The sequence below is a fragment of the Aethalodelphis obliquidens genome, unplaced genomic scaffold (assembly GCF_003676395.1).
Source record: "Aethalodelphis obliquidens isolate GAN/ISIS:26980383/991018 unplaced genomic scaffold, ASM367639v1 scaffold51, whole genome shotgun sequence".
NCBI lineage: Eukaryota > Metazoa > Chordata > Mammalia > Artiodactyla > Delphinidae > Aethalodelphis > Aethalodelphis obliquidens.
The window spans coordinates 14,854,096-14,865,733 of record NW_020837995.1 but is presented as its reverse complement, the minus strand read 5'-3'; the positions used below and the strand labels follow the sequence as shown (position 1 = coordinate 14,865,733).

Genomic DNA, 11,638 nt, shown 5'->3' with positions numbered 1-11,638 from the left:
CTTTAGTTTCAAAGCTGAAGTGTTTCAAGAACAGAAGTTTTAGCTTTTGAGCTTCCAGAGACCTCAGGGAATTGTGTTCTTTATTAAACAATATTCTCAAAGGAAAAGAATGACTGCATCCGTATTCTACATTCTGCATCAAAATGCTCTGGTCTTCTGCAACCCATCTCCCCCAAGTAATAGATAGCATCACAGGAAAACAGTTGAACTTATTTGTCTGACTAAGTCAGGAGCATTCCTCTGCCTTGATACTTTCTAGATGAGGTTCAATAAACCGTGGTGTGCAGCATATTAACCGAAATCGTCATCAGGGTTGCACATAATCAACTCTAAGTGGCTTCTGCAAAACTACAAATAAATGACTGTACGGTTTCCGCAGGTGTCACATTACCCAGGAAACCTCATTTGACTTCACATTATCACTGTTGCATCCTTAAGAAAGTAGGAGTGGAATGTTTATCGTGGCAAAGGATGTAATGCAGCTATTTGGATAGATTGTTTTACAATTAACTGTTCTAGATTGTTAGGATTTTTTAAAAGTCTTTTCAGGTGCTGGTTGAAAAACATTTACAACTGGCACTCAGTAAATGATGTGCTATACTGAAAACACTTGACATATTTGAGTACTTCTATCATTCTCATGAATAAGGCACAAAATGCACAGATTTAGGTAAACGCACATGTAATATGTACAGTATACTGTCATTACCTGCATGACTCAGGAGAAAATTCTCACATCACACAACATAGACAACGTGATTGCACCACTGTTAGGTTTTCACAGACTGTTTCTGCTAAGCCAGTTACAACCCTCTCACATCCCCTTCTTTTGTCTTCTGTTTTGTGTGTGTGTGTGTGTGTGTGTGTGTGTGTGTGTGTGTGTGTGTGTGTTTGTTTTACCTTGGGGTTAGGGGGAATTAAAAGAAGAGGAATTTTACTACATGGGAGAAACCAAACACCATCAAAATAAAACCTCGTTAGTGTGTCCAAGGTTGAGTAGAGTGATTCCGGCCCGGATTCACAGTGGACAGGTGAATTTCACTACTGAATACTGGTGGATGAATCAAGGATACCTCTTATCATCTCCATCTCCTTAAGCTGGCAAGACTGTTATCGAAGTTTTAGTGAATAGCAGCACAAAATTACTTAGAACTCTTACATTCTGGCATTGGGTAACACGTAAGTCAAGTTAATCATTTTGACCATCAAAATCAGCCTCGGTTTTCTTTCTTTCTCAAAGCTGAACCCAATGGACTGCTGTGGGAAGAAGTTACTGTCTCTTGTTCAGTAATGTGCGATGTAAATAACTCCATAGCACTAAAAGATGCAATGGGCACCTAAACAAATCCTAGTGGGGACAGAACACACACACACACACACACACACACACACACACACGCACACACACATGCACACACAACACAGTTCCTTGGTGGCATGAAAAAAAATGCCACACGTAAAAAAATGCTACAGTTTGGGTCAAAGACTGAATTTTTAGCAAATTGTTTGGTAATCTACAACTTCTTTTCTTTGAGACATTACCATTGTTTTTTGACATTTGTGCAAGAGGCAAGGTGAATGCATACATATTAAAATGTTCACATTTAATGGGAAGACCACACAGAATGGCAGTCTAAGTTGAACCCATTTTCAAGTATTTGCTCACAGACAGATTCTTCTGAGCACTGTATCAGCTCTTTATACTGGTTACAGGTAGCCCCTCGGAGCCACATCTCTCTTTAGTTTCAAACAAAAGAAATGGAATGACCAGCACCTTCCTTTGTTTTCAGGCAAGTACACAGAAGCCTTGCTGCAGTAGCTACGTATGGCAAGTTCTGATGTTGCCAAAGTTAGGAAGCGTTTCTTTGGCCACTTGGTTCTCTTAAAATACAAGCGAGTCTCTTGTCTTAATGTACCCTTACAACATCATCCTCTCAGCAACATGGACAGGATAAAGCCACAGGGGGAAGAGCACACTTGAGGCCTAGTAAGTATATTTGTTCAGTGGTCTGACAGATGGGGTTTGGGGAACAAATGAAGGCTTTGGTGGTACATCAGGTTTTAATGACGGTGTCCTCTTTAGTCCCGTCCTGGGAAGGGTGCCATTACTGGTGTAGCTGCTCTGTCTGGAGAGGGAAGGCTGCAGATGAACACTCACCGGCGTTCCCTGAATATAGTCCACCTTCGCCCCTGCGGGGGTGGGCATGTAGCCTCCACGGTTCATACTAGGCTGTCTAGATAACAAAACACCATTTGGTGAACTTAAGTTTTTAGGCATAGCAGATATAGAGTGCCTCTGGGAGGAATTTTTATGATAACCCCTTTGTCTTTCCAGAGAAGTCATTGGGACGCCAGGAGTGGTGGGGACGTCCACTCGCTTGGTTGGGCTATTTCTGGGGAGAGTCGAGGGAGGAGAGTAGAGTGAGGCCTCGCGGTTAGGGACCTTGGGCGGGACCTCAGACATAGGTCCCACGGGATCCAGCATTAGGGTCTGGTGGGCCATTTGGATGTCTCCCATGATGGCTTTGGGGTTACTATTTGGGTCATTTAGATGCTTCAGGAGATCGTTGAGGGTGTTTCTGGAATCCACAGACCGCCGGTGATCCCTTTTACTGGATGACTTTGCAAGAGGGTGGTCAATGTTCTGAAGTTTCTTTTCAGCTTTGTGAGCGTTGGAGTTTGAGAAAGATGTGTTGTAGTCATGGGTAGCATTAGGAAGGACAATGGCACTGGGGATATGTCCATGACTTAGGGGGGAATGCGGTGGAGGACTAGAAGGAAAAAACTGGGGGGTTTCCTTCCTTGAAGCCCCATGGCCGTGGGCCTTGTCTGAGTGGCTCTTCATGGCCTGCAGGGTCTTCTGGTGAAGCACAGGTGTAGACTCAGGTGTCGGGAGAGCAGCCAGCTCGGGAGGTTGGCCTCGATGGTCCATGACCATGGATTTCGTATCTCCACTGGGTGGCAGCTCTTTCCGACTGGTCAGCAGGTTACTATACAATTTGGGAGAATCTATATTCTGTTGATATTCCTTGACTGGGCTGTCAAAGAGACCATTCAGCTTGGCAAAACTTCCACTGGAGTCCGTGCACGACTGGGCAGATTCTGCATCTTTATGGATCTTTCTGTTTCTCCGAACAAACATGTCACGATAGCAGTACACTGCCACACCTGCAATGAATGCACCCAAGACAAAAGCCGCAAAGACACAGGTGATGAGGACATTCATGTGGACCATCTGGTTGGACTCTCCAGACTGGACTTCCCATCGTACACCTGCAACAGACACACAGGAAAAGAGTCTGAGTGAGGAGCTTCTTTAAAACAATATGAGCCAGCAAGTGGCTCCCACTGAACCAACACTACCTTCACATGGTCCGTATGCTTAGCTTGGAGGGTGAGGTGGACTCCAAAATTCCATATTTTTTCCTTTAATCCCAATAGGATCCCCAGAGACATTTATGATCGCTACAAATACCAGGACAATGCTAATCTTCCACTGATCTGTATTTGTCTTTTCCCCTCCAATCCCTCTTAAATTGTTGTTACATAACATTCAAAATTTTAAGGGTTTCTACCTAAAAATTAGAGCTAGAAGGTATATATTTTCTAAGTGGCCCATTTTAAACTCATAAAATGTTTTTTTCTCATGATTTTCTCTTAATTCATAAATCAGGATTAAAGGGCAGCTACTGGGATTAGGGAAATGTATGAATTGGTATAAACATATATTTTGCTAAAATAATTATGCTAATGCAATTATGCTATCTTAATTAGAATGAAAGTATATACTTCGTTCACCAACTAAAAGCATCTGCTTGGTCACTGTTAGCTACAAATATAGCCTCTCATGTTTACTTTGATTTTTTTTTTTTTTCATTCCATCTTGGAGTGAAGCACTCTTGAATTGCCTGCTATGAAAGAAATCCAGACAGTCTAAGGAAATATACTATGTTAAGTAATATTATCCAATTGTCTTAAGATATTTAAGAAATATCTAAATTAGACTAGAAATAGAAGAGTGAATTAGTTTATAATTATTGGGATTTTTAATGCAACCACAGACATCTAGACATGTTAGTTTAAGAGGTATCCAAGTCTGTTACATGCTACAAGCACAGCTATCCCAGAGTAAGGTAAGTCAGAGTGATTTGAAGATGCTGTTGCTTTAGGTTAGTACTAAGGCCTTTGAACATTAGTTGTTTTTCATCAATGTCGAGGGCTATGGAATTCAGCGGCATTGTGAAAGACAAAGAAAGAAACGTAGAGAGAAATGGAATTACTAAAGAAAATAAAAGAGGAAGAATGATTATAAAATTGTTTACAATGAAAACAAATAAAACCAAAATCAATAGATGTAAATCATAAATGACAATGCACTGCTATAAAAACTGATTGGAAACCTGATACCACAGTTTGGGAAGCACTAAAGAATAGATTTTTTCCCAGAGTGATCTGTCTAACAAGGTAACTGAGCAGACAGCTCTCTGATAAATGCTTCTATTATGGGCTGAAAATGATAGTTACGGACGAGCACTCTGTTAGGTTTCAGCGCTTGTGGCATTCAAACAACTTCGCGCCTCCCGTACTTTTCAGATTGCATTGTAAATTGCAGCTAAACAAAAGTCTGGGAAAGGCTCCTCCACAAAACATCCGATATCAGGATATTTGCAATTAATGAGTTTTGCTTTTGGATATCGCTGGGGTGACCCTCGGAATTCTCTGATACCCAGCAGAGTGTAGCTTTTTCAGACAGAAGCCGACACGGATTAGATTGTCTGAGTGGCTGCTTTACCAACTCCTTCTTCAACAGCTTTCCACCTCTTTCATCGGCTAAGGAATGCACACTCCACGTAACCACAGAAAACCGGTGTGAGTGTGGCCAGCGGCGGCGATGCTAACAACAGAGGCAGCTCCGTCCGGCTTCACCTCCACACGTTCCTCAGAGATATTAGGAATCAGGTTTCCACTCAGTGAGAGATGAGTTCCCTGGTGAGGCCTTACCCTTTGGGATACCTGATAAAGGATCAGTAAAATCAGAAGTGTTTGGGTCATCTTGAACTACAAATTTCCGGGAGCTGGTCAGTTTAGGTCTCCAGGTATCAATCACTTTAGGTGTAATTTCTGGGATACTTGCCATTGTGGTAACAGAAGATGAAGATACCTCCATGTCTGTGGTGGCAAACAGATTTTTATTAACATGGGTAGTGACAGCGGATGGCTTCTGACTGGTCTGTTGTATTTTCAAGTAAAGTTTAAGCAAATTTTATGAGAAAGCCTGTTCTAGGATTTCATAAAAACACATCCAAGGAGATTATACCAAATCCTTTTCTTGCAAGGGAAAAATATAAGCTAAAAATGAACAATAAAGACATATTAAGCAGATTTCGAACTTGAAGACACTGAAAATACTCCTCTACGAAGCCTCTGCGGTGATTAATGACACTCATGGAAAAGGTATGATGAATCCCAAAGACTAATTGCTAGTTTCTCATCCTTTTGTGAGACAACATCACTTCTTTTGTGTATATTTGTTTAAAGCATTTTCATAGATGGTTGGAAACTGTATTGCCTTCACTGGGGAACCTACAGTGTAACGTCATCAGAAAACACCTGATTAGGTCTGCACAAACACTTGATTTTAGACCTGACAAAGAGGCTGTCCTGCTTTACCACAGACATCTTGTCTATCTGTAGATTACTGACTGCACTGAGGGCTCGCCATCCACGGTAAAGCACTGAAGCAGGGATGAACCTTGTCCGTGCCTTCCAAAATGCCCGGGGAGTTTCTTCCAAAGAGTTAGCAGCAACTCATGCAAAAGAAATGGCATTCACAAGCTGAATAAGGATGTTCTGATACACAAGATCTTCCATCCTTTTCTCCCCTCTGAGGAATGAAACTGCTGGTAAGTTTCAGAACCAGCAACAGGATCGGGAGTAACTTAACCTCTTTGTGTGTCTATTACTGATTTCTGCCAAGCAGATTTTCCCTCAAAATGTAAGCATGTGATCTTAGGTTAAACCCCTGGAGACCCCAATTCAGACTGGTGCAACGGTCACAGATGAAGACTCCAAAACGGATGCAGACGAGAGGGGCACAGGGAGCCCAGCGACCATCTTAACACATCAGAAACCAGCTTCATTCGATGGGAACCTTTTTCACACCACTGAGACCACAACATTCAAAGGTTTCTAGGATCACCACAAACCATTCAGAAAAGATCTCTCAAATTTATAAATACACATTTTGGGGAAATGTGTATTTGTTTACTAGGTCTTAGGAAAGGTGAGGAGAGAAGGGGTAAATAATGAAATTCTGCCATCCATTGAATATAGATGACCAGAGGGAACATTCACAATGCACAGGGGTGAGAGAGAAGAAAGCTTGGGTGGACGGGCGTGCAGCTGGAATGCAGCCTATGTTAATCCATTGGATTTTTTCTTAAAGGATGTGCCTTGGTCAATGATGGGCTGTTAACATGCTACACAGGGTGAAGTGCTGAATAAGAAAAAGTCTTTCGGACCATCAGGGGGGTTATGAGTCAAAGCAGAAAAATGAAGGGCTGCCAAACTGTGCAAAAGGAAGGGAGAAGGGGCTGAAAATGCTGAACTGAAGGAAAGAAAAGGTTGTTAATTCAAAAAAATGAAAAAAAACTAACCAGATGTTGGACCGCCAAATATTTTGTAATCTGGTGTAGTTGAAGTAGGCAAAATTTCTAAAAGAATTAAAGGAACAAGTAATCAGTAAAAAGTAACCAAAAGAAAGCAAAAATTTACGAATTCCAATTAACTCAAAAAGTCAAAAGAAAGGACTATAAATTAAAAGAGTAACCTACTGCTTAGACTACCTTTCTCTAGATTTCCTACAAGATTGTAAATGGTGAAGGAAAAAAAAAAAAGTAAGATTCTTCTCTAATGTATCCCCATGACCAAACAGCTCAGCTTTTGTGACGTTTAAGTTAAATGCTAGGTGGCATGTGTCCTGAGTCATTATAAAAGGCTGATTGTAAAATAATGTTCACGTGCAAATGTGGTCAAAAAGAAGCACCAGGAGGGAAAGGAAGATTCGGTCTTACCATGGCAGTCCCCTAGATGGGCTGTGTTGCCATATTCCGTGTCCTGTTCAAATCCTCCAGCGCTGTGGTTATGGAAAGCAAAGAAGTCTTCAGTTAACAGCCTTCATAGGAACACAAGTGACAACCAGAGCAGAACCAAGAACACAGATGGATTAGTAAGAATGAGCAGACAGAAAAAAACAAAGGACATTTCAACATAGCTTGCTAAAATGAGTATTTCTAGTAAACATTTGGTAACTAGAATGTTTAAGAGAGCAGAAGAGAATTGGTTCTTTCTCTCCATCCATTTCCCGTAGGTATTTCACTGTCTACAATCTCCTTTCCCTCTCACAGCTCCAGATTTTCTTTTTTTCCTTCTCCCATACAAAACAAACAAACAAAAAACAAAAAACAGAAAAAAGGGAAGAAAGAAAGAAAAGTAAAGCCAAAAAGGAAAGTAGTGCTATTGGAAGTTTTCTAAAATTTCTAGCTTTAGCGTCCCTGGAGAAGATAGAAGCACATCTGGAGAAGATCTCAGCTAATGTGACAAAGTATACTTACAGCATCCCTGGGGTCACTTGACCACAGGCCCCTGGGCTTAACCAGCCACAGTAAGGGTCTCGAGATGCAATACAAGACCTGTATAAAACCAAACAGAACGTAACTTGAATTTTCTCATCATCAAAGGTAATGATGCTGTAAGACCCGGGATAAGGAAAGAAACATCAGCCTACTTTTTACATGATGCGTAACGCTCACAGCGACTGAGGGGGATGCGGATAACACAGCTAGAGAACGCCACGTATAAAGCATGATGAACTTTATCCAACTGGAGTGAGATGACCCTTCTGTCCTCCTCATTCTCAGCATTGCACCTATATTGTGGGAGACATTTGGAAGACAGACGTTTAGTAAGGCAAAAGCTACAGGAACTACATGAGGCAAGTAAGGTTTGGTTTTTGCAATTATTGAGAGCCGGGGAGGCGTTAAGGAATACTCTCAGTAGCAAACCAGGCAAGCACGTAGTTTAGGAAGTAATAATGATGTGATTCATCTTCTACTGCTCTGCATGGCTGGTTTAATTTCAGGCTGGACAAAGGGTTTTTTAAAGATTGGCTTCCCGTTCTGATGATCGAAGGGAATTGCATTTGTGAACAGCATGTTAGACTATAGGGAAGAAAAAGGATAATGTTTTAATGCATTTAAATCTTCCTGTGCTAGATATTTCTGGATCTCTCCTTAGTCTTCTTTGCTCCATTTCTCTCATCTATTTCTTGTTTGTTTTAATGGTCCACATAATTTTTTATATCAGTGGTTAGAAGAATTATGGTGTACTGTGTGTGTGTGTTTGCAATCAGCTGTCTGCTCCACGTAGCATCCTGAAATATATCTTCAAGGTAAGAGGGTGGTGATAAAATATTCTCATTTTCCATAGGTGACAAACAAGGGCTGAATTATTTTTAAACTCATCACTGTCTACCCTCCAAGCCCTAGCGGACTCAGGAAAACAACAAACCCGGGTTTTATTTCAGTGAGGAAAAAAACAAAACAAAACACTGATATGCCAAACCATTGCTAATTTAGAGGGCTGGAAGGAAATGACTAGATGAAACACACACTGGAAGTACTAGAAAGTGTTCTCGTATAATATACCTACTTTGCATGGTTGTACGCTTCAATCTCTTCCAGTAACACGCTGTCATTCAAAGAGAAAGGACTGGTTTTTGCCAAAACTTTAAGTACCACGCCAGCTTCCGAGCCAACAAAGATGACTGTGTAGTTCTGGTGGGGTCCCGCAGAATGGTCAACGGCGATGGCCGTCAGTCTGTACCTGCCGGAGGAGGGGAGCCAGGTCAGGGGGGCGGCCAACAGGAAGGGAAGCCACTGGATGGGAGAGGGCCCGTGTTTCTGCACAGTCTTACCTGATCCGAGTCTTTGTGAACCAGGGCTCGTCGGCAATGGGTGGGACGGCGGAGTCCATCAGGGGGTGGGATTTAATGAACGACAGGGTTTCATCCGGGAAATCGATGGAGGTTTTATAAGCTTCGGCAAGCCCATGCTTTGCACAACAGCCAGGCCTGAAAGGAACATAGTGTGTTTGGTCCCCCCTCACAATCTGTATCTAGGGATTAAGTGTCCATCGTGGAAGACGAGGTCAAGAGAGAAAGGAGAGTGAACCAAACCAGAGGAGCGATGCTATTTCCCTGAACTCTGGGGGCTCTCCATATTCAGGCTCTCAGAGTCATATTCACTGACTTTCTGTCTGTAGCGCTGCACAGGGACCCTTCCTGGAGTGGGAGGTCGGCCCAGCTGCTCTCTGAGGACGGATGCTTCCCATGACCGGAGGGTTTTGTCAAAGACAAAAATCCTCTCCGTTTTTTTTTTTTTCTTACCTTGGCTTCGGTACTTTGTCTTCAGGGACTGCTGTCCAAACAGAATCTGGAGTTTTCTGTTCTTTAAACCGTCCTCTGAATACTTTTTCAATGTCATCCATGCTAAATGCACAGACTGCAGAACCAGGAATGCTGAAAAAGAGGAAGGGTATCAGGAGACAATGGGCCTGTTCTTGGCCTTTTGAAGCGCCGGGGATCTGTTCTCACCTGTTGAGCTGTGTGGTAAACACCCCGACCACAGTGGGGACGCCATTGATTTGTATTATGTCTGTGACAGACTGCAGAACATCAAAGTAGAAAAAGGAATCTCCGGGGACAGAACAGTTAAGACGAGCCTTCAGAAATGAAGTCCAGTGTTTCTCCAGGACCCGCTGGGAGCCACCCATGTCGTTTTTACATATGCGGGCCACACGGGAATATACAGCCTGCCCACGGGACAAAAGCAAAGCAACGGGGTTACGAGCGCGTTGGAAGAACGGGAAGAAAAAGCTGCCAGATAAGGGAGGGATGAAACATGCTAAAGATACATGTGGTTCAAAAGACTCCGGCAGCCTTCTCCCTAGGGATCTGTATAGTAAGAATGTCAACTAGATTTATCTGTGAGAAAAAAGGGCCATTTTCCTGCTCTGCCAAACAAGCTCCATAAGAAGTGAGCTATCGAACGGCCCGGCTGAATGGAAACCATTCCCATGCTCTGTTCTCATATTGTTAACAAAATGCACCATTCTTAAACCTGGCATAGAAGGGGCCGCAATATTCTAGAATCATATGGGCTTGCACTGAAGTATTCAACAGTGAACAGGGGCCCTTACTTTCCATCCTGCCTTCTGACGCTGAGAAAGAATAGCTATCGATAGATTCTAAAGAGTTAAAGAAGCATCCGTAGCTCAAGGGAGCCTGCAGAACATTCTCTGTAGTAACAGGAAAAGAAAAAAAAGAAATCTCAAGGCCCAAGGCTGCTGTTCCCACTCTGGCCATTGTGCAGGCATTCCACAGCAATTATTCTCAGGATAAGCAACTCACCTCTCTGCACTTGGCCCTAAATGCTTTGAGTGCTGGAAAATATGCAAAGACTTTACCAAAGCGGGCTCAATTCCATGCAGTATGAGTGCACAATCATATACTTGCCTTGCCTAAATTATTATGTTCTACAGCAATTTCTCGGAAGAAGAAATAGACGTAGTTTCCATATTCTATGGCATGAAGAAAGTGCGGCTCTGAAAGAGAAATTGAAAACCAACTGGTTCCTAAAGGATAATTCAATTAGTATCAGACCCTGACTGCCAGGCATGACTGACAGATGTCACACTGCTACATTCAAGCCAAGGAGAACTCTGCTATGCCAGCGAGTCTGTGGATCCCAGTATGGGTGTGCTGAAGCTTCAGGGAACCCAGAGTCTTTAATGTTAGCTAATGGACTAGAAAAAGCCTACAGGGAAATGAACTACAACAAAGGTCTTTGTTTCAACAGATTTATTCATTAACTTGTAGTTAACTAGGGAAGGAAACTTCTTACGCTGAAAATAAAACATCTTGATTTCTAGACTCCAAAGATCAAAATAACTCTGCAGATACGAACTACTGATTCCCAGGGTTCACTTTCCAGGGTAGGTAGATGGAAGCGGGCAAGGATTATTACATGCATTTAGAGTTAGGCAAATGGCACACAGAATTGAGATCTTTTTTCTGAGGTCACTTAGTATAAAAATCTACTTTCCTGACGTGGCTACTGGTCTCCTCATCCCCCATTAATGCTCCGTTCACAACCAAGGCAGCTTGTACTTGGCTCTAACTAAACAATATAAAGTCATGCACTGAATTTCCTGATGCTCGGCCATGGTACTTCCCTTGGTGATCTCCCAAAGCCGTTCTTCAAAGATACCTTTGATCCACTTGGAATCATATTTTATAGTACGAAGGGCAGATCCATCGCCCATGCTTCGGTAAATAACGGCATCACTGGCCAGGAAGTCAGCCACTGTGGCAGAATACAGCTTCCCATCTGAAACCAAAGTTATAAATTAGATAAAACAGCCATAATTATCCTAAGTGTGTTATCTTATATAGTGTATTATATCCTCTGGAGTGATTTCACCTACATCATTGCTACATATACAAATAAATCTAAACCCGATGCTCAGAATCAACCTGTGACAGGTTGACCCACAGTATTATCTAAGTTTACGGATGAGG

At 42.4% G+C, this 11,638-nt stretch overlaps 1 protein-coding gene across 1 annotated transcript in view; it reads right to left on the bottom strand.

Annotated features, from left to right (window-relative positions):
- Nucleotides 1-900: 900 nt before the first annotated feature.
- The window catches only part of SEMA6D (semaphorin 6D), a 53,789-nt gene continuing 43,051 nt past the window's right edge, over nucleotides 901-11,638 (bottom strand). The window contains exons 8-19 of the mRNA XM_027084219.1: nucleotides 11,328-11,447; nucleotides 10,574-10,662; nucleotides 9,653-9,870; nucleotides 9,446-9,577; nucleotides 8,975-9,130; nucleotides 8,710-8,883; nucleotides 7,787-7,927; nucleotides 7,614-7,691; nucleotides 7,074-7,135; nucleotides 6,657-6,713; nucleotides 5,002-5,169; nucleotides 901-3,273 (exon numbers count right to left, since the gene is read on the bottom strand). Of these exons, the coding sequence (XP_026940020.1) occupies nucleotides 1,985-3,273; nucleotides 5,002-5,169; nucleotides 6,657-6,713; nucleotides 7,074-7,135; nucleotides 7,614-7,691; nucleotides 7,787-7,927; nucleotides 8,710-8,883; nucleotides 8,975-9,130; nucleotides 9,446-9,577; nucleotides 9,653-9,870; nucleotides 10,574-10,662; nucleotides 11,328-11,447 (2,684 nt within the window). The 3' untranslated portion in view covers nucleotides 901-1,984. The remainder of the gene's footprint in view (nucleotides 3,274-5,001; nucleotides 5,170-6,656; nucleotides 6,714-7,073; nucleotides 7,136-7,613; nucleotides 7,692-7,786; nucleotides 7,928-8,709; nucleotides 8,884-8,974; nucleotides 9,131-9,445; nucleotides 9,578-9,652; nucleotides 9,871-10,573; nucleotides 10,663-11,327; nucleotides 11,448-11,638) is intronic.